We start from the raw sequence: 22,552 nt of genomic DNA on the forward strand, positions 1-22,552 counted from the left end.
AGTCAAATCATCAAATTGTGGACGAAATTACCCTCCTCATTCTCACGTTTCCCTCAAGCAAATTCCTTCCTCTCTTACCAAAATCTCATCACCGGAAGTTCTATAGATTGTCGGCGGCGGCGTAGATCAGCAGCGGAGGAAGTTGTTGGCACTTGAAAGAAGCTAAATCACGTTGAAAATCTTCGGAGATCTCCCAAATCAAAGAAAAAAATTGAAACCCTAGGTGAGTTGTTATTGCCATTTTTCTTGTTGTTGTTGTTTGGGATGTTGTTGTTGTTGGTGGTGTTTTAATGGCGATGGTGGGTGAGATGCATGTGGGAAAGGGAAGAGAAGAGAAAGGGAAGGGGAAGCATAACTCGCTCGCGCGAGGGCGTGGCGTCGCGCGCGGCGTGTGCACCTCGCGCGCGACATGCGCCTATCGCACGCAAGATGCGCGCGGCGTGCGCACCTCGCCTGCGCGAGATGGGCGTGCAGCGCGCATCTCGCGTGCGACAGGCGCTGCGTCGCACGCGAGATGCGCACGTTGCGCCCATCTCGCGCGCGAGGCCGAGCCCTCGCTCGAGCGAGTTGGTGTAGGCTCGCGCGAGAGAAGCCAAGCGCGCGCGAGTTGCGTGCAGGCAAGCAGCGCGCTTGGCTTCCCTCGCGCGAGCCTGTCGCACCAAGAGGCAGCACCTCTTGGTGCGACGGGAACTCCATCGCACCAAGAGGCAGTGCGCAGTGTTGCCTTAATTTTTTTTCTTTTGTTCATAATTTTTTAATGTGTGATACTTTTAACTTGTACCAGATAAATGGGCAAATCAAAATTAGCATTGCATAACCCACCCGGACCGATTAAAGAACCGGGAATGATGAAGATACCTTATGTTGATCACTTCCCTGGGCGTATCACGAGTATGTGCAAATTAGATGTCGTTGTTAATGCCATCCGGGAAAAATTAACAAGGCAACAGTTGAAGCTGTTCAAAGACGATATATTTGGGCATTTTCTACAGTGCCGGAGCTATCTGTTCAGTGGCGTGATTGTGCACAATATATTGCTTCGGCAAGTGTCACATGGCGATGGAAATGACAAAGATGAGTTATGGTTTCAAGTTGGCGACCATTTGATACGGCTATCGATTGGAGAGTGGTGCATAGTAACGGGACTTTGCTATGGCGAAAAAGTATATTCCTAACGAAGCATAAAACAAATCATAGGTTACTTAATAAGTACTTTGGAGGCAGGATTTGCGATATAAATCTTGGCCAGTTCGAGGAAATATTTATGAACTTACGCTTCAAGACTATGAATGACATCGATGCGCTAAAAATTGCCATGTTTTACTTTGCTGATAGAGTGCTACACGGAAGAAAGGATCATTGTCAAATCAATTTCAATTTACTTAATGAGGTAGATGACATAAATCATTTTCGAAGTATTCCGTGGGGTCGTTTGTCATGGGAAACAATATATAAAAGCATTAATAATGTATTGAACGGCAAAGCCAAAAAATTTAAGAAGGCAAGCGCAAAAAATCCATTGCATAGAATTGAGAAATACAACTTTTACGGCTTTACGTCGGCAGTGCATGTGAGTGAAGAATTTTTTTTTATAACTTAGTTTTGTTATAATAAATATTTAATGACACATTTTTTTACTTCATATCTTTCCTTGTTGAAGGCATTGATTTTTGAAGCGATCGAAGGACTACCATTAGAGTGGGTGGAGAAAATTAAGAGGAAGGGTGCTCGGATCGTGCGATGGAAGCCCGTGGCTTCTTCAAATATTAACTTCGGCGAAGTGTATTCATACCTGAACGAGCGTCTTGTAAGTCATTTATATGTATGTCTGTATATAACTATTACATAATATATGGTTATACTAATTAGAAATTTGGTAATCTTTACGACAGGATGGTACCATTTTCCAAACCCTCAAACCGGATGCAAAGGAGAGAGCCACAAATTATTGGAAGAGTGTCGAGGATTACGTGCCATATTTGCCAAGTTGGGTCCGTAATGTGGGTATCATCTACAGTATCATTGAAAACCGGATGCAAAGTCATTAATATGTTTGTTTTTTTGGTATTTACTGTTTTCTGTTTTACTTGGTGCAGCACCAGCCTTCAATCAATGCGCCATCCAGTATAGGGCCAAACGAGGTGGATCCTGACCCCACGAGCGAAATAGGACTGGAGCAGAGTCATGTTGAGGATGCCGGTGCTGCCGACGACCATTATGAATCCGCACATGATTCAGATGACAAAAATGAGCCAGAGGTAACTTCTGTCGGAACTTCAATTTACAATGCACATATACCTATCCGGCATTTTGTCATTACTTTCTTATTTGCGTAAATTGTAGGCAAGGACTAAGTTCCGCAATGATTATTTCGTTGGACGACTGGATAAAATAGAGTCTTCCATTCACGAGTTGAGGTCGGAACTTCAGACTGGACACAGTTCCATTAACGAACTGAGGTCATAAATTATGGCGGAACGCAGAGAAGCACAACAATATAGAGCAGCGGTCATGGGGTTTATGGCTTCGTTTGGCGCGGGTGCTTCAAAGGGCGCGTACGGTGATTCTCCGTTTGGCCCCTCGCACACGGTGAGCAAGTTCCATACGTTTTTGGATTGTTATTATGATTTCAAACCCGAACTTATGTTAATATGTTAATCTCCTCGAAACAACAGGCCCCAGATGGCTATGGTCCGAACGTTGATGCTGGCTATGGTACGCATACTGATGCTGGTAATGACGACGAGCACACCCCTATGTCCTTGTACAGTGTATATGGGGGCATAAGTGATGACAGTGTACAGATATTCACGGAGGCACCTCCCGGCGTTAGTAAGTTTGGGCGTCCGTACCGACCGTCGTATATATTTGGCAGTCCTTACTTCATTCCTCCTTTCAAGAGAGTTAGGAATGTCAGGCCTATACCCGCACTCAACATTACGAACTATGAAATTAATGAAAGATCGAGTGTGGATATGAATCCGCTTAGGGGACTAGAAGACTCAAGGCTATGTGAGGAGTTTGATCAGTGGTTTGCCGGCAACATTTCCGTGGATCGGCCTGTCCAACAACCTCGAAATTTCTTTGAAATACTCATAGGCAATGCTTCGATAGGGTGGCTTGGTGACGAGGTAAGTGTGTTTAATGGTCAGTACATTACAATACACAATAATATTTCTGCTGCCATGGATAATGATATAAATTTACTTGGTATAATCCCTTCACAGCATATTCACACGTATTACCGCTTGATCAACGAGAAGCAACGACGGTTTCCAAATGCACTACCACAGCGCGTCACGCATACAGATACATTCTTTTGGGCATGTTTTCGAATTTTATAATCATTAATTAACATTTCGATGTTTGAAATATCTCGAAATGTTATTAATTTTCTACTCATCGTGTAATAGGTGTTCCTAAAGCAATTATGGAACAATGGTAGTTGTGATGTCCATTCATTACAATATGGCAACAACTTGAGCAGCTATATGGATGGGCGGGAAGATCTCATGTCCAAACCGTTTACGGATGTTGATATGGTAAGAATTGTCATCATATCGTATGGTAATTGTGTATAAAATATACTAATTTACCAATTTATTTATGTAGATATTCATCCCTGTGAATTTGGGCGGCGATCATTGGGTATTAGCTCGAGCGGACCTTCGCGCGAGGAGGATGCGGATTTACGACTCGTTGGTTACCTTTCGCGAGGACAAAACATATTTGCTTAAATTCAAACCTCTTCAGGTCGTCTTCCCTCAATGGCTTCAAGATGTTGGATTCTACAACATTCGACCTGAGCTGCAGAGTGCCGACTCTTGGAAAGTAAGAATCGTTAAGGATGTGCCCCAACAAGAACCTGGAAGTGGTGATTGCGGTGTATTTATGTTGATGTTTACAATGTATTTGATGTTCGGGCTAAAACTTGATTTTGATAGTAGCCACGGGCATTACTTCAGGAAGAAAATTGCTGTAGATATATTCACGGGCGATATTGCCTTGTAAGTCGTTGTATTGTATTCAGACTTGATGTATGGATGTAGATTGTTTTTCTAATAGATATAAACTTTTGATATATTCATATATTTAGCTATAAATAATTATTCATCATGGGATTTTTACTCATTATGCAAATGAACATAACATAATATACCTCATTACATATAACTCATTACAAATAATTGTAATATAAATTATAATAAGAGTTTAGAATCCATAATTAGTTATAATGACACAGTCAGTTTGGATTCGACACAATGGGATTTTTACATCTCTTGCGGTTATGACCGGGTTGGTTGCATCGACCACATCTCACAGTTCTTCGGTTAACATCCTCACCGATAGAATGAATTCTTAACTCTGGACGACGACCTGGTGGTGGTGTTTCGATCGGTGGATTAACTCTGATTTCTTGGATTTCTTCTGGAATGTCCCCAACAAGCTCCACTGGTTCTGCATATGCCATGACCAATGAATCTTTAGAGTAATAATCAGAGCAAAGACTTATGTAATCGACACGGACGATCAGACAAGCAGCAATTGCATGCGCACAAACCAGCTGATCGAGTTGGAATACTCTACAAGAGCAAGTTCTTTCATGAATGTCAACTATCCCTTCCTTCATACCACCACCCAAAACATGAAATCGATGCTGAGACACTGGCCGAACGGTCATTCTTTCGGCCAAAAATCTCCTTTCGCCGACTATCTCATCTGCCCACGTCGTTAGACGAGTGCTCATCGATTCAGCCACAAGTTTTCTATCATAAAACCATTGCTGTAATGTTTTTCTAAAGTGATCAACAAGATGAGTAATAGGAAATTTTTGCGGTTCCCTCATTAAAGAATTCACGCTTTCTGCAATGTTGGTGGTAAGTATGTTGTATCTCCTACCTTCAAATTCGGACCTTGCCCAGTTACACGTGCCCACATTATTCTCCAAGTAATCAGCCACGGCCGAGTGGAGCGTGCAATCTTGAAATCAAACTTTTCCCGCAAGGCCACTTTGCGCAATTCCAATATTAACTCATTCTTCTCAGCGAACAACTTTCCCACACTAATGTCGGCAGAATTACAGCTTCTAACTAAGTCTGGAGCAACCAAGTTTGAAGGCAAAACTGGAGCAAGACTCATCAGGGGATCAACTGTTGTCCTCCTCCTCGAACGGGCCATCGGAGGAATAGGTCGATTCTCTCTATTGTTAACAGGAATATCATACTGATTCTCATCCTCATCATTGATAGGAATATCGGAATGACCAGTGTTCCTATCATCAACTTCAGTATTGGAGTTCATGCCTTGCACATTATTAGCTTATGTGTTGTTAGTGTTATAACCAGGATCATCATAACTGCGGAACTCATTATTCTGAAATGGAGAGTAATGTTGCCCTAACGATGTCCGTAATGGTAACACATTATCTTCAACATCCGCTAACGTAATGCCATTATCATCAATAGTGTCATTGTTTTTGTTGACTGGTGAGTAATGTTGTTGGAACGACATTTGTTGTGGTATCACCTCTTCCTCAATATCGGGGACAGACTCGTTTGCTCTAAACGAACTTTCACTTTCCACAAGTGGCTCAGGATTTTCTGCCGGAACTCGAGGATGTGTGGTGACAAATATATGGATGCATCCATAATTGACCACATCAGAGGCCATGTGCAGCACAACATTAACCATTTCATCATTAAATATATCCATAGGTAGTGAGCATGCACGATACATTGTGTTACTCGATCTCAAAGTTGTCTTCATTGACAAACTATATTCATTAGGATTTATTTGTAAAACTTCATACACCCTTGCCATAAATTGCTCAAACGTACAATCTTTCCGAACTAAAAATGTTGTATTCTTCGCATTCACATACTCCGTACGGCCATCTGCTAATGTCTCCCACCAACCGTCATAACATAATTGAAGTACAACAGAATCCATTAAACCTAAAAAAAAAAACAAAAGAGATAAGATTTCACGTTACAAAACCTAGTAAAAATGAATATGTAGTACATTTATGTGGATGAAATGAAGTATACAATTTTGGATTTACTTCGTCTCATCGTAAGCTTCGAAACGATATATTATACACCTAAAACGGACACATGTAGCCCACGTTATTACTTTCGGAAAATAACTTAAATTTAGTGAAACAGGCAATGGGACAGGTGCCTGTCTCACATAAAACCAGCAGATTTATGTGAGACAGACACCTGTCCCACTTGCTTGTCTCACATAAAACCAGTGGTAACAAGTGAGACAGGCGCCTGTCCCACTTGCCTGTCTCACATAAAACCAGTGGTAACAAGTGAGACAGGCGCTTGTCTCACATGCCTGTCCCACTTGCCTGTCGCACATATTTTGGTGAGACAGGCAAGTGGGACAGGCACATGTCTCACATAAAACCAGTAGATTTATGTGAGACAGGTGCTTGTCTCACTTGTTCTGGGCTTCTGTTTTACTCGATTTTTCAGGAGTTTCAATGATTGATTTTCATTTCTCAACTCAAACTAACTACTTTAACAAGTCACATTGTTTTGTTAATGAAAAATAACAACATTTGCAATAAAAACTCACTTCAATTTCGAACTCAAATGATAAAATCAATAGATTAAAAGTTTAGGTTATGGTAAGAGTATAAACTAACCTTAAGAAGCTCTCCAATTGATAATTATATCTTCAATTATGTAATGTTTGTTTGATGAAATTTGCTAATTTATTGAGAGTGATGGAGTTTGTTGAGTGATGGAGTTTGTTAAGTTGAAAAGAGAAAAGTGGTGGAGGTGCTGGAATTGAAGAGGGAAAATGGCATGCCTTTGTAAATTTGATGAAAATGATGAGGTAATGTAGTCCAAAAATAGGGTATTTGGCTAATTATGATAGAAAAAAGTTTGAGGGGTTAAAGTTGAAAAATACATAATTTTTTGGCTATTTTTGTAAATTTCCCCAGAAGCAGACTCTATTATAACTTGAATCTATTGTATATTATAGAAATTGAAAAAAATTCTTTACCTTATTTTCTTGAGTATCTAATTGAAAGTGGATTTAATTAAGATTTATCTTGAACTTTTAACTCAATCCAACGGTATAAATCATATCATATAGTCATATCTTAGATGGATTTCGGTTCGGGTTAATTAGACTAATATGGGTAGCCGAACACCTAATAAATTAAAAAAAAATCTAAATAAAATGAGGAAAACCGACACCGTTTTCAATATGGTCTTGACTTACTCCCAAGCGCACCGTTTATTATTCTGACTGACTCCACAACAAAAACCCTGATTTTGGGTTTAAAGAACTACACACAATCAGCAAAAAACCCGTATTCCCTCGGTATAGCTATTTGGCATTCGCTAAGCAACGAGAGCGAACGACGATGGATGGCGCGTCGTACCAGCGATTCCCGAAGGTCAAAATCCGCGAGCTCAAAGACGACTACGCCAAATTCGAGCTCCGGGACACCGACGCCTCCATGGCCAACGCGCTTCGGCGCGTGATGATCGCTGAGGTCCCCACCATCGCCATCGACCTCGTCGAAATCGAGGTCAACTCCTCCGTCCTCAACGACGAGTTCATCGCTCACCGCCTCGGCCTCATTCCCCTCACCAGCGAACGCGCCATGAGCATGCGCTTCTCACGTGACTGCGACGCCTGTGACGGTGACGGCCAGTGCGAGTTTTGCTCGGTCGAGTTCCACTTGAGAGCCAAGTGTCACTCCGACCAGACCTTGGATGTCACCAGTAAGGATTTGTACAGTTCCGATCATTCGGTTGTTCCCGTCGATTTTGTTGATCCTGCTGGCTACGATTCCACGGATCAGCAAAGGTTAATTTTTTTTTTTAAAGTAATTTTAACTATAAAGTTTATATTTTCAAACCTAGAAATTTTTCTTTTTTATAATTTGGTAATGTTGTTAACACCTTTCCCTAAGATATCGAATTTACTCGTGTGACTTGAATTCTTGAAAATTGTTATATATTTTTGGTGGTTTCATCTTATTGTTAGAACTATTTTAGGGCTTTTCAATTAAGAAAAAAAATGAAATTAGAATGGGGGTGGTATTACTGAGGCTTACTAGGTTCTTGGAAGTATTTTAAAATTCATATGGTTACAAGATCTAAAATTGACCTGAATTTCCTTCAGCTTATCCAGAGGATGGATTAAAGTTTTTCATAGTTTAAAATGTTATCTTTAGGATCCTTTCTTCTGAGTTTGTTACTTTGAGATTGAAAACTGGTCCTTTTACTGTGTGATTGAGTTGGAGAGTACACAACTATACCCAGCCAGTTCTTTTTTTTAATTGATTATAACTTTTTTTGGGTTTTGACATGCAAGCATTTTTGCTTTGTTCACATTTGTTATAGTTAGTGGGGATAGAATTGCTGATATCTGTGTCATAGTATCTTAAAGCTGTTCACCATTGCTTGATTTTGCATTGCAACTGCATTGGGTGTTTTTGGTTCTTTGCTTTCTCATTTGGCCTGCATAATATAGATTTGAAGTGCTAGATTCTTGTTTGTATCTTAGAGAATGTTTGTTTAGTTTGTGGTCTTGCTAATATAGGGCATTGGCATTTTGTTCATACCAACCTTCTCTAATAGTTTGTTATTGACATTATACTTTCTATTTTGCCTGTTGAGATACTACTGCCACTAGTTTAGGGCTTTAGGATTTTGTTTTTGGTGCACTGTGTGGAAAAAGTGTTAACACATTCAAATCTTGATAACTATTTCACATTTTGTTGGCATTAAATTTATAATAATATTATTCCCTATATTCCTTCATTCTTTCTCTAAAATTTTCCTTTCCCCCCTTTAGAATGCAACGCATTTTGTTGCCTCTGCTAGGAATGTTAGTTTGTGAATGAAAAAGAAATAATATTTTTGTTATGCTTCATGTTATAAGTAACATAGTTTGAATTGGAGTTGGATTCTTTGGTGCTTAGGGGGATTATCATTGTAAAGTTGCGTCGTGGGCAAGAATTGAGGCTGAGAGCAATAGCCAGGAAGGGGATCGGCAAAGATCATGCAAAATGGTCACCTGCTGCAACTGTTACATTCATGTATGAACCGGAGATCCACATCAATGAAGATTTGATGGAATCTCTTTCACTTGAGGAAAAACAAAGCTGGGTTGAAAGTAGCCCTACCAAAGTGTTTGACATTGATCCTAATACTGGACAGGTTCGTTTTTAAAATATATATTATATACAAAAATATAGTTTCTAGTCAATTGTATTTATATAGTAGGCTAGTAGCTCTTTCATTCATTTCACTTGCTTGAGAAACATGCTTGCTTTTGTTGTAAAATGTTCAGTTCTTATGTGCTAAATAAGGTAATTGTTTGAGAGGGACTTTTTATGAGAGATGCAATATTTAGCATTGTGCCTGTCATTCCGCATAGATTTTAAGTCAATTACAATTTTACAGTGAGTTGAGGATGCATGTGCAAACTAGCTTTACACTAAGTTGGGTCTATTTTATGAATAACTGTTATTTGCTACTGTGATGCTCAGTTGAGAGTTACTGTTAATAAAATGGAGGAACATTCAAAATCTGGGAAGATTCTTAGATTGTATTGAGTGGTTTTACACAGATGAGTATGAAGGGTTTAGACACATGCGTTAGTGACCTTGTAGTCTATTAGTGTTGTCACCAAAGGGGCATAGAGCAGCACTTTTCTGGATTCTTATCTATAGAATTAGAATGTCAATCTATTTTCTTTCAGTCTCCTTGAGTTTTCTAAAATCCCAAAATAAGATTTTCAAATGGAAATATTTACCTGGTAACTTTTAGCAGTTCTTCATCCTTGGACTTTTCTTATGTAAACCTCATTTTTGTAGCCGATCTGATATTCCAATGGTTCTTGGTCTGGGAATTCGGTGGAAAAGTTATTTCAAGTTTGGAAGTCTCAAAGTGAATTTCTTGTAGCTCTGCTTTTTGAATGTGTTGAGTGTTTTCTTTTCTTTATGTTCTATAGTATAAAATGAAATAATCATAGTTCTCTCTTATTGTTATCCACACCATGCTGGTGTATGATGCATATTAATGTAGTAATCCAGAATAGACGAAGAAGGTTCGTGGAGGTATTTACAGGGTTAGACATTTGTGGGTGTTTCAAAGAGAGGGTGAAGGAGACAGGGAGGAAGGGGAAGAGAGAATAGTAGCAGTAGTTAATAGTTCTGATGAGATCATTTCTTTTTTGATGCCCTTTTCACTTAAAAGAAATGGCCTTTTAACGTCATATGATATTTTGTTTATTTAATAGGTTTATGTGGTCGATGCTGAGGCATACACTTATGATGATGAAGTGATAAAGAAAGCCGAGGCTATGGGAAAACCAGGACTCGTGGAGATCTATGCCAAAGAAGATAGTTTTATATTCACTGTTGAATCTACTGGTGCAATTAAAGCGTCTCAGCTGGTACTGAATGCCATAGAAGTCCTGAAGCAAAAGCTGGATGCAGTTCGCCTCTCTGAGGACACAGTAGAAGCTGATGATCAGTTTGGTGAACTTGGAGCACATATGCGAGGAGGATGATTCGTCAGTAACAGGACTGATTCGTCAGTTTGGTGAACTTGTGTGTTGAAGGATCTAGTAAATTAAATGAATCCATAACTAACCAAATGTTTTAACTATCATAATGGATGAATCTGTTTTCTGCAATCGTTCTTAGACATTTAGAAGACAGTTAACATTATTATCTTGTTTGGACTTCACGTCAAAGGTTACCAACTTCCCTACCGAGCATGTAAGCAGTGTATTAGATTATGCCAATAGATGGCGATTAATTTGGAACTATTATATGCTCTTGTAGTTCCTGTTGTTTATACTGTTTAAGGCTGTGCATATATTTTGGTATCATCGCATCTCGGTCTAATGAATTATATTTTAATATAACTCTGCCTGTTCTCCTTGAAAATATTACCACATCACCCTAAGTTTACAAAGTTTATGCTTACAATTTATCCTCACATTCCACATTATATAAAGTGTGCACGTGATATTGTAGGGGTACTAGACTAATAGCCAAGCCTGCTATTAGGCAAAGACATTTAAGTTATTTTCCACTCTTTTAACTCATCTCCTGTTGCTTTACGCCAAATTCATTCAGATGCATGATAATTTAATGATAAATGTTAGAATCAGCTGTAAAGGCGCAAATGTGTTTTCGACTTTTTCTCGTTTATGTAACAGATTGGGATGTTTCGTGGACTCAACTTTTCTGTGTCTCAGGCGAAATGGCTGATAGCAGACTCTTTTTAGCCTTGATATAAAGAAGTTTGTGCAGAATCGTATCCGTCTTTTGGAATATATACTAATACCAACATTATTATATTGCCCCTTATTTCTTACCTTGCATTTGGAGCTTGGATTTGATTGTATTTAGAATTCTTTACGAAGTTTCCTGGCTTCGCAAAGGCTTTTCATATTTGGGCAATCTCATCATATTTATGTGACATGGTTTGTTAAATCACATGAAATTATGACCCCCGAAATGAATGATTCATTTAGTTTCTTCTAAAATTGGCTTCCATTAATTGCAATGCTTCTAGAAATTGCTTTCGTTGTTACTGCAATTATTTATGGTTCAATTATTAGGGCTTTCATGGAGCACATCAAATCATTCATACAACACGACATAGTTACCTTCGACTGCACAGGTATTTTGGCAGTAATTTCAATCACAGTCTTCTGTTCTCTTGTGGCTCATGAAATTTGATTTTATGGTATCTTCATATGGGGTACTCGATGTATTCAAGTCACGGGTTTCAAGTTTTGTGGTAAAAATTGTGGTCCAAGCAACATTAATTGTTGCTGCAAGCCATGGCAAAAATCAGAACCACTTGAGAGAATATGAATAATCAATCTCATCCCACCATGAAGTTATTGGATAGATTAATAGATAGGAAAAATAGATGGTCTCATATTGATGAAGGCTATAGACACTATGACAAAAGAGATTGAGGCTATGGCAAACTGAGAAGAATTTTATGTTATAAAAAGAAGTGAAAGAATTATGACTCTCAGTCACGGGTGGCAAAATGGATAAACAAATTGAATTCAAATCAATTCGTAAATGAATTGGATTAAAATTCTACTGATTCAGATTTGATTCGTTTATTAAACAAATTGAAATCTCATGATTCGAATTCAATTCGTTTATTAAACGAATATTCGGTTCGATTCGTTTAATTCGTTTAGTAGAATTAATAAACGAAAGGAATCCGGATTTGTTAATTATTTGTTTATCCTATTATGAATCCATAACGAATCGAATCAAATTAAGATTCATTTACAATTCGTTTAGAAAAATATAATTAATAAACAAAATTAAGCAAAATAAAATAAAAAAGCCACAAATTTAATATCCTACAACAAAATACAAATAACCAAATCATGTTCAAAAATTAAATATACAGTCATCCAAATACTAAATTACAAATCCTTAATAATATAAATAAACTTCAAATTTAAAAAAAAATTCAAATAAATTTAAGGACAAAAAAATAATTTAATTAAACAAATTTTAAACAAATCAACTTGAATTTGATTCATTTATGACTCGTTTATTAAATTAATCTTAAACGAATAAACGAATCAATATCTTTGAACCCGGATTCGATTCGTTTAATTAGCGAAGCGAATCGAATTCACTCATTTATTAAACGAATCAATTTTTTCAAATCCAAATCCATTTAATTCGCATCGAATCGAATCGAATAAACGAATCATGACTCATATTGCCACCCCTACTTTCAGTCATCTACTTACACTAATGATTCAATTAGCAACTTTGCTGAAATTCTACAGCAATTTAACTTTACCCTATTTAGTTTAAACAATAGTTTCAATATTATTTATGAGACGTTACAGAACTGTAACACGTGAGCAATGTTTATTTCATCGTGGGCAATATGTATCCACGTATGCTTATTATTTGTCAAATTTTTTTACTTAGTTTCATTATTCGTGTAATCAAATCTATTATTTGAGTTTATATTACAATCTTATGATATTATAATGAGAAAATATCCACTGCCCACCCATTTTTTTTAATTTTTTCAAAAATACACAATTCTTTTTTTTTTTTTGCTAGAATCCACCTAAAGATACATTTTGTTTCACTTTTCCACTTCTGTTTGGAATCCGTTAAGAAAACTAACGGAAACCCAAAAAAATGACCATTTTACCCCCCAAAACGAAAATTTCAATTCCACCCTAAAAATTACCAAAAATAATCAAATTAAATCTAATTATTTTCCCCATTGGTTAATAAAGAAATTAATTCCACAACCATCAAATGCATGGTTTTTTTTTAAATATGTATGTAATTAGAATGCTATATTATAACAATAGTATTAAAAATAGCCTAATCTTGCAAACCATCAATTGAATTTAAGATAAGTAGAATTTTATTATTCATTGAATTATAATCTCTAGTAGTTAAGATTTTTTTGTACTTCATTAACGTACCAATAATGATATTCACTATTAAAATTTGATTATTTTTGGTATTTTTTAGAGTAAAATTGTAATTTTTGTTTGGAGGTAAAATGGTCATTATTTTAAGTTTCCGTTAGTTTCCTTAACGGATTCCAAACGAAAGTGGAAAAGTGAAACAAAATATAATTTTAAGTGGATTTCAGAAAAAAAAAAATTATATACTTTTTAAAAAGTTAAAAAAAACGATTGTACAATGGATATTTTTCCTATTATAATTACGAACCTATTACGTGTGAATATGTATCATATGAGTTGGAGACTCTAATTCATTGCTTCTAAGACAGGAAAGGTCTGTACCATGGGGGCCATTAACACGGGTGGCTAAGTGGGTCTAATCTTGAATAAGGTTTTGCAAAAAGATGGGTTTTGTATTTCACAAAAGAGCTCCGTAGAGGCCATAGTTCAAGATATTATTGTTTGAAAAACTTCTTTGATAATGAATTAGGTGATTGTGAGGCGCATGGGTCGCTCTCTCTTGTCCCTCAATCCTGAAAAAAGATACCCAAATCTTTGTCTGCGGAAGCAGACATGCTTGCAGGTCTGCAGCCAAGTTTCACAGTTTTGGGACATGGCAAGCCCGAGCTGACCCTGGAAAACATCAAATACTCCTTTTGTCCTTTTCTTTCTGAGAATTGTAAAGGGACGCCTTGAGTCTTGATGAGCCCTCAAAACCAAACCCATTCATGCCCTTAGCATTTAATATTTACCACATTATTAATGCTAAATAGAGCAAAAATTGGGTGATACAAATGCCCATCTACCCCTTTCAGTTAACCCTTTTAAAGACCAACTCTGTAACCCACCGAATGCTCTGCTGCTACCATTATTGTTTCGTATAATCATATTGAAGGTTTATTTATTGAGGTCCCACTTGTGAGAATTTGTTGAGTAAAAATTTTTAATGAACTTCCATAATTTCCAGGAGATCGACGCATTGATTAGGTGAAATAGCCTCAGCTTTGATTTCAGTTAATTTATTATGCCATCCTACAAATTGGACGAGCTTTAGTTCAAATACTATTGAGGAAAGAAAAATTAGGCGCCCTTGACCAAATTCTTTTTTTCTTTTTCCCCCTTCTCTTTTTGGTCGTTGAACATTAATTTTACAATCAAGTTCTACTAAATCCCTTAAATATTTTTCAAATTCAACAGTTCTTATCTACAGCAACCTAATTTTATTTTTAGAGTCCGCATAGATAGCCTCAATATTGTTGAAGGCCTGTTTGTGTTCGACACATGGGCACACATTAGCTGTAATGCTCCCGGAGTTAAGTTGAAGGACAACAATAGCGAGCCATCTCTAAACTTAATAGCGTGATAGCCATTTCGACCACACATCACCATATCTTCAATTCAGTGACCTAAAATATACCTATCATTATCATTATTATTAGTTTGATTCTTTGAACGCCATGGCTCTGGCTGGCTATATCTAAAGTATATGGTTCTTGGTATTGGCATTACATGAGACAGTGACTACTTTGAATGATTTCTGAAACCTGTAACACATTGGATACTCGTCGAGTTGTATCAAACATTTACTCTTTTAACAATAGGGGCATGAAAGGACTCAGCACGGACACAGTTATATGATTCACGTAATAGACATGAAATGCAAGAGCCAAGAGGCAAGTGTTGACAGAAGTTGGGGGACCCTGAATTTTCTGATTTTCTTGGGGGCCGGGGTCAGGCGGCCACAGCCAGCCACAGAGGCATTGGTGGCTTACTCTGCGTAGGTCTCAGTAGCCAACCCTCTCGGGTCTGGTTCCTGGGACCATATTTGTTTTTTTTTTTTAAATTTTGACAACTTCTCGAGACTTTGAAACCCTTAATTAATAGCATGTTTGTTCTTGTTCAGTTACCTTGTGGGCTGTATAGCCTTTGACAATTTCTCTCTAGGTAAAACGAGAGATTTCTGTCAAGCTGACCATTTTGCTCATGTGCTGAGAGGCTAGATATTGAAGTTTTTGTATGGGTACACAATAGACTTCAAACTTCGACGCATTGGACTTTTAATCTATCGAAATTCGAAATCAATACATTAAAAACCTGAAACATTAATCTTGAAAGTTTGTTAGTTTATGTCTTTATGATAAACTTAGATTCTAACACATTAAATTTATAAGAGGATACAACTGAAAATAAACTTGTAACCTTAAATGTTAGATTTGAAACCTGTATTAATATTCTTTGAGATTCACAACAAATGGATTTGAGTTTGATTCTTTTTTTTTTTTTAAAGGTAAGGGAGTGGGCCAAACCCAAATAATTTTTATTTTCCCCTTACCTCTCCCAAGGCTCGAACTCGGGTGGTCTGCTGCTACAATCTTCATGCTATTACCAACCCGACCACACCCTTGAAGACGAGTTTGAGCTTGGTTGGTGGTAGAGAAATCATTAGATTCAAAACTTGAAATGCCAACCTTCATAGTTTTTAACTTTCCTTAGATTTTTGAAACTTGACACATTATTATACTAGTCACATGTTGCAACATTAGATGTGTAATTTGAAGCCTGTATATATCCTTTGTGATTAACAGCAATGGTGTTTGAGATTGGTTAGTAATCCCATGCACATGGTATGTGATCAGATCTTGACCAAAATCTGGCTCATTCAAAGTGAATTACATCATCTTTAGATCTCTAGCTACTGTCATATACTCGTATGTGTGATTTTTAGCTTTATCTTTCAAGTCAAATTCAGAAGCCTACGTAATATAGGACCTAGCGGCAGGAACCCACCCAATCTTTTTCTTTAATCAGAACTCATTAAAAGAAAACTAGAGGACTTAATTCCATTATAAAAACAAAAAGATGCCTATGTGGCTATATACGAGTAACATACAATGCCATCCCCCATGCTTATATCACAATTTTGCAACATTTTGAGCATCAAATTTCTCAAATTATAACGGAAACAAATGCTTCCCATGTTAAATGTTATATGAGGTGGAAACATTATTGAAAGTTGGGATTATAACATTAACATTTTTGGTGATTTTTCTCTTCTTTTTTTTTTATTTTCGGTCAAAAAGAACCATTGATTGCATATGCCCATTGCCCAAGCGCTAAAGATGGCAGAAACCATAAAAGTAAACATTGTATGTTTAACTAGTGAGAGTCCTATGAATGTTGTCACCATTTTCTCAAAATAAAACAAACACTTAGCTGCAGGCAGGCTATAGAGAGTATAGAAGGAGCCCCACCACACCACCTCATTCGGTCCTCTCTTCTTTTGTTTTTGTCTTTAAAACTTTACAGCTGTGAAGCAAGAAAAAGAGCAGAAGAAATTACAGAGAGACTTTTTTCCTTTTTTTTTTTTTTGGGGGGGGGGGGGGGGGGGGGTTCCAAATTCCTGTAATTTAATAATGGAAAAAATGAAAAGACCAGGTCAAAAGAAAGTGTTTTTTTAGATCAACAAGCAAAGGCCAACCCCTCAAGCCGTGATCATATTATTCTACAATTATTGGTGTGGGGACAGACTAAAATTAAAACCCCTTCATTTATTTTCCCTTAATCTTTTTGGCCTTTTGGTCCTTGGGAGCAAGCTGTTTCCCTTTGAAAAACAACTACAAAATCTCCCTCTCCCTCTCTCTCATGAATCATAATCATTCATCATGAGCATTATAAGCATGCATCTGGTTACCAACTCTGTAAGTAGAGAGATTAAAAAAATAAAATAGAGGACCCGATTGAGACAACTCTCACAATATCAAAGATTTTGTCTCCCAAATTCAAATTCCACTTTTTCTTGTTTAGCTTTATAGATTGAGTGATTGCCCATCAAACTACAACCATAAGCCAACTACAAATTTCTCATTTTCCTAATTAAGTGCAATTTTCTATTGTTTGATTATTTCCCATTTCTTATAATTGGTGTTTTCGATACTTACTGTTTTATATAGATTGCCCAAAAAAAAATGTAATTTTAGATTTTTTCTCTCTTCTACCTATTAAACAAATCTTTGATTTAGTGCGGAATAATGTGTGCCTATAATTTTTTTTTTCTTTTTAAAGGTAGGAGGTGTATAAAGTTCAATTAATTTTTTAACCCCTACTTCTTCATAATTCAAACTCAGACAGTTATCCAAATAAAATTATTCAAAAACATTGAAGTGGAATTTGAATTTGAGACATAAAATTTGCTTAAAATAAAACTTCGAATAAAGTAAAAAATTAAAATTTCAAATAAATCTAATTGAAAATCACTTGATGGAGCAACTATATATCAAGCATTCAAGATAAATCTCAAATATGCACATGAAGGATAAAAGTGTTTGCTTATTCAATTAATAATGAATATAGAGGTTTGAATTATACCTTATTGCACTTTGTAATTGAGATTCCTTCTTATTTTACAAATAGATCTTTATGAATCTGACTAGAGCGTATCGGTGAAGGCACTCCAACGCACTTATCAGTGTTTGTTTGAACTTTTGATAAATCTCGAATTGGTTTTTCTCTTAGCAAGTGAGAAAATAGCCAAAGATACTTTCTTAATCATTTTGACTTTTTTTTATAGACCGAAAATTGCGGACTTGACAAGAAATTCAATTTTAAATCTAAATTTCCACGGTCTATACTTTTGTTTCATTTTTAGCAACCAAATTCATAACTAATTTTGTCTATTTGAGCTTTTGACACGTGATTTTTTTAATGATCATGTACCGCTTATTGTTCTCTCTGAATTAGAACAACAACCTTTTTCCAACCTTATATAAGTTACCATGTGATCCTTTACATTACCGCATGCTGAATTCATTATAGTCCAAATTTAAAATAATGTTATTTATTTTGATATGTATTTTGTACGATTTTCTGAACACATGGTGTCATGTAAATGGCTATATATTTTGGCACTTACAGTACAATTGCATCCTCCATTGGTCAAAACCCTAAGGGCGTATAAAAATTGGAAAATAATGGAGTTGTTTTGAGCAGGCATTATTGAAGGGCAATTATTTCTCCAATAAAGGTCGCAATAGAGCATGCACTTTGAAGATTCAACGACTTGAAATATATATATGTACAACACGTGAAAAAAGCATGAAAAATACTATACCCAAAAATGGGGAAAAAATTTCGAAAGAGGAGAGGCATGCTTTACTATTATAATTAAAAATCTCACTGAGGATTTTAGTAAAAAAAAAGAAAAGTGTGAGCTATTAGCATACGTACTTAAAACCTTTACATTGCAAAGGCAAATGGGTATCACCATTCCCTACTTTAGATTAAAAAGATTAAAGGGTTGTTAATCAGAGTTAGTCTAATCCAACTAGTTTTCGTGAAAGGAGATATTTGATCAATTTAATTATGTATAAAGCTAGTAGAAACATTCCAATTGTTAAAGTTTGGGTAATAAAGCAATTGAGAATTCTTTTGGGTGTCGTGGTGCTGTTGCTGCTATAAAATTAGAGAGTACAAGGGAATGGAGGCGCGTGTGCTACAATGGAAGAAGATGCATGGGAGCGAAGCATCTGATTTGGATAAGCAGAGGAAGAAGATGCATGGGAGCAAACCATTGGATTTGGATAAGCAGATTGTACAAATGTAAATACAATCTCTCTATATATTAATTTTCATGTACATTTTTTTTGGCATTAATTGATAGTGATTTTTATACTTACATGCGATTGAAGATTTCAGATCACATCAATTTAGACACAATAGGATGAATGATAGTATGGTTTCGGGGTTTATTGAATCATAATTAAGAATTATGTGCTAATAAAGGTGAGATATATCATACAATAATAGCATAATTATGGGATTTACTAGAATAATATATTAAAAAAAAACTGCTAAATAAAGGCAAGAATCACTCTTTCTTATTTTTATTTTTGAGTTACATTCTTCTAATGACGATTACATTGATGGTGATATTCTCTTCTCCCCAACATTCAGTATTAAATCATCAATTTAATGATGGAGTATTCAAGAATAAGAAGATGGAAAAATAAACACGTCCAAGTTTAAATCCTCTTTTAAAACCTCGAGTTCTAATCAATTACACTAATAAGTTATACAACTTTTCACTTCCCCATCAGCAGGTAAACCCTTCAAATTTTCAAAACCAAGACCGCAAGAAGAAGTCAAGAATAAGACATGGCCCTACGGCCCTACCCTACACAAATCCATGCGACTGCATTCAGTTGCTTTTGTCCACACTCCTGGTCGGGCGAGTGAAATAGAAAATCTCAAAGTAGGGCCAAAAGAAAAGGGCCAATCGGGTGAAAGTTGGAAAATCTAAGAGCAATAGATAGTGTCTGTTTAGGTGGGATTTAGGTTAATATATAATATATTAAGATAATCACTTAATTACAACCAACAATATACACTGCCCCGCAACAAAGGGAACTGAAGCTAAGCTAGGGTAGCAACTATAGGCTCCACCATCGAGGTCAAAGCTCTTCTTCATCTTATTCTCTTCCCCAATCAAAAACATATACCAAACCCCATAAAGCCAGAGAGCTACTGGCCGACAAAATGTTTCTCTCTCCCTTCACATGCAAACAAAAGCCTCTTACAAAATTTAATTTTATCAATGGTTAATGAATAATTTGCATTTTCGGCTCATTCTAGCTCTACCATTATGGTAATGACCAATGGGAAGTGAACCAATCCATTCATAAGATATCTTACTATTATAAATAAACCAAAATTTTTTTTATTATAATTTTTTTTTATATAATAAAATATGTCTATGCTCTTAAAGATGATACTTGTAGAAGTAAATAAAAAGATGCCTCCATACATTCTTTTGTCCCCCTCTGTCTTCTTGTAAATGCCACCAATCTCCGCAAACTCTTCTGGTTTTGCCCGGTAGTGGGGCTTTATTGGAAATATTTGTAGAGATTGAAGACAATTTAACTCGAATCAAAAGAGACCTTGACAAAGAATGAGAAAAGAGTTTAATTCAACTTGGACTGCCCACAATGACCCTATTGAGATTGAGAGATGGCATTGGCAAAGTCATTTGTGGGTCTTGGACTCTGCTCTTTTTGAAGAGAGGCTCTGGTGACGCTGGTGATGATAGGACTGATGATGATGCCACTGACCATGAATCGTTTGAGCTTTCATCACAGCTAAACACAGTAGCATCAATCACGCCACCAGGGCTTCCAGGGATTGCTTCAAACTTGCGCTTGTGAGGATTACTATTGGCATTGGTTTTTGCATTAGCCAGCTCAAGAATCAACTTGTAACAGTCACTTACTTTTTCCTGTTACAATAAAATTAAAAATGTGACATTATTGCCATGTCCATGTGCAAATAATTGTGTATTAATGACAATGGTGAACTTAATTAATTAGATCTGAGATAATATAAGCAATCAAATTACCTTGCTTATTTTAAGCACACCTAGAAGCTGGTTTTGATAATCAACGGGATTCACAGGCTCAACTTGGTCTATTATGTGCATCATTGTGGCAGTGGCCAACACTGAAGGAAGGTAACTTACAGATCTTGAATCTAATAGGAAAAAAACAAAAGAAACAAATCATCAACAAAACAAAACAAAAAAAACTTGAAAAAAATGATTACCAGCTAGCTCTAATGAAACAAAACAAAAGGGTATCTTTTTTATTATTTATTAATATATTTCTTACCAGAGACCAAAGTGAGAAGCAGACGCTCACATCTCTTGAGAAACTCCCAGTGAAGAGATGTCTTCAATCCAAGCCTTCTTATGATGTGGTCAAGAAATGAAATTGGAGTCACTGGATGCATCTTCCATTCAAGTGTTGAGAGCACCAAAAGCTCCATTCTTTGTATGGCTTTGGTCTCAAAAACATATTTTGCCCCCTCAACCTGAAAACAAAAACATATTTTGAGTGTTAGAATCAATAACGGAACGCGTAAAAGGTACAAGAATATGGACGTGATAAGGTTCTGTTTTATCATACTTGGAGGTCTAAGAGAAGGGGCACTTGGGTTTCTTCAACTTTAGCAGCCAGGGAGAGACAAGTGACAGCCAAAAGCTGAATCATCCAAGGCTTATCTATTTGAAAATGGAAGCTACGGAGGAACCTATCCAGATAGTTAATAGCCAGTATTGCAGTGAGAGTAGAGAACCCATAATGAGCATTAACTTTGAGCACCCACTCAACAGCCTCACTCCTAGCAACAACAAGAACATCGGAATCTTTATAATGGGTTTGTGTTTCTTGCTTTAAAAGCTGTTGCTCTTCTTTGGAGAAGAGAGACAAGAGCTCTTCATCTTCCCAGAACAAGTCTTGTTCTAACAAAAGAAGTGAAAACAAACAAGCTGGGTTTTTGTTTTGGCTACATTCATCGTCTTCTTGGTCAATAACCTCATCTTCTAACTCTTCTTCTTCACAATAGAGTGCATCAAGCAAGAATGAAGAAGGGTATTGTTCATCTCCAAATGCCATCTTCTTGTTCTTCTTCTTCAATGAAGAAATAATTTCTTTTTCTTTTTTTTTTTGGGTGGGGGTTTCAATGCCGCATTACACAAAAGAAAAGCTCATATTCTCATTTCTCTTTCTCTTTCTTTGTGTGAGTGTGCAGGGCTTTGGAAGAAGAGAAGGAGAAATGAGAAGAGAGAAAAAGGAGGCGATTGATTTTATCAGAGTGAGGAGGATTCACGCTGGTACTTTTGTTTGTGCGTAATTTATTTATATATATATATATTATTTGGTGGGGGGTTTCGAAAAGAAAGAAAAATCTTTGTGCTTTCGGTGAGTTGTGCTCCGTTGGCGGGCAGAAAATTGTAAATGGCACACACACCAAGCCGGACCCATGAAAACAACCACCCTCAAATAAAAATAAATTTTACCAAAGCTGTATACAGTGAGAGAATAATAAGAGGAGAAAAATTAGGTAGCCGGAGATAATTGGAAATTTCCTTCCCAAGCGCATTGGGTTTCAAAGAATTTATTTTGTTATTGAATTAATAGATGATGTTGCTCATTTTATGTCCGGACCGTTTAGTTAATTCACAAGTTCAACGTCATTCATAATATGTCATAAAATTTTGTCACATGTAGAATCTTTCGATAAATTCAAATGA

General features: G+C 36.5%; 3 protein-coding genes and 1 long non-coding RNA gene across 6 annotated transcripts; 3 read left to right on the plus strand and 1 right to left on the minus strand.

Moving 5' to 3' along the window:
- The first annotated feature begins 1,664 nt into the window (after positions 1-1,664).
- On the plus strand, positions 1,665-2,251 carry LOC127899056 (uncharacterized). Its single transcript, XR_008050854.1, has 3 exons — positions 1,665-1,807; positions 1,893-2,000; positions 2,097-2,251. It is a non-coding gene; the product is annotated as an uncharacterized LOC127899056 (long non-coding RNA).
- Positions 2,252-2,349: 98 nt separating this feature from the next.
- LOC127899221 (uncharacterized) lies at positions 2,350-4,053 on the plus strand. Of its 3 annotated transcripts, none has more exons than XR_008051186.1 (4): positions 2,350-2,589; positions 2,676-3,131; positions 3,228-3,542; positions 3,613-4,053. XR_008051186.1 is itself a non-coding variant. In XM_052432536.1 (3 exons), the coding sequence occupies exons 1-3, from the start codon at positions 2,470-2,472 to the stop codon at positions 3,342-3,344; spliced, it is 693 nt and encodes a 230-aa protein (XP_052288496.1). In that variant the 5' UTR covers positions 2,350-2,469; the 3' UTR covers positions 3,345-3,566. The 3 variants fall into 3 exon arrangements, 1 of the variants encoding a protein (XP_052288496.1); XR_008051187.1 differs by having other exon boundaries at positions 2,683-3,131; XM_052432536.1 differs by lacking the exon at positions 3,613-4,053 and having other exon boundaries at positions 3,228-3,566.
- Positions 4,054-7,281: 3,228 nt separating this feature from the next.
- On the plus strand, positions 7,282-10,827 carry LOC102612811 (DNA-directed RNA polymerases II, IV and V subunit 3). Its single transcript, XM_006486959.3, has 3 exons — positions 7,282-7,836; positions 8,957-9,194; positions 10,279-10,827. Exons 1-3 carry the CDS (start codon positions 7,388-7,390, stop codon positions 10,549-10,551), a joined length of 960 nt encoding a protein of 319 aa, XP_006487022.1. The 5' UTR covers positions 7,282-7,387; the 3' UTR covers positions 10,552-10,827.
- Positions 10,828-20,162: 9,335 nt separating this feature from the next.
- Positions 20,163-22,173, minus strand: LOC102613108 (cyclin-D3-1). Its single transcript, XM_006486960.4, has 4 exons — positions 21,426-22,173; positions 21,129-21,330; positions 20,861-20,991; positions 20,163-20,740 (listed from the first exon to the last, which is right to left on the minus strand). The coding sequence occupies exons 1-4, from the start codon at positions 21,912-21,914 to the stop codon at positions 20,435-20,437; spliced, it is 1,128 nt and encodes a 375-aa protein (XP_006487023.2). The 5' UTR covers positions 21,915-22,173; the 3' UTR covers positions 20,163-20,434.
- Positions 22,174-22,552: the final 379 nt, after the last annotated feature.

This window comes from Citrus sinensis, chromosome 8, assembly GCF_022201045.2.
Source record: "Citrus sinensis cultivar Valencia sweet orange chromosome 8, DVS_A1.0, whole genome shotgun sequence".
Classification (NCBI taxonomy): domain Eukaryota; kingdom Viridiplantae; phylum Streptophyta; class Magnoliopsida; order Sapindales; family Rutaceae; genus Citrus; species Citrus sinensis.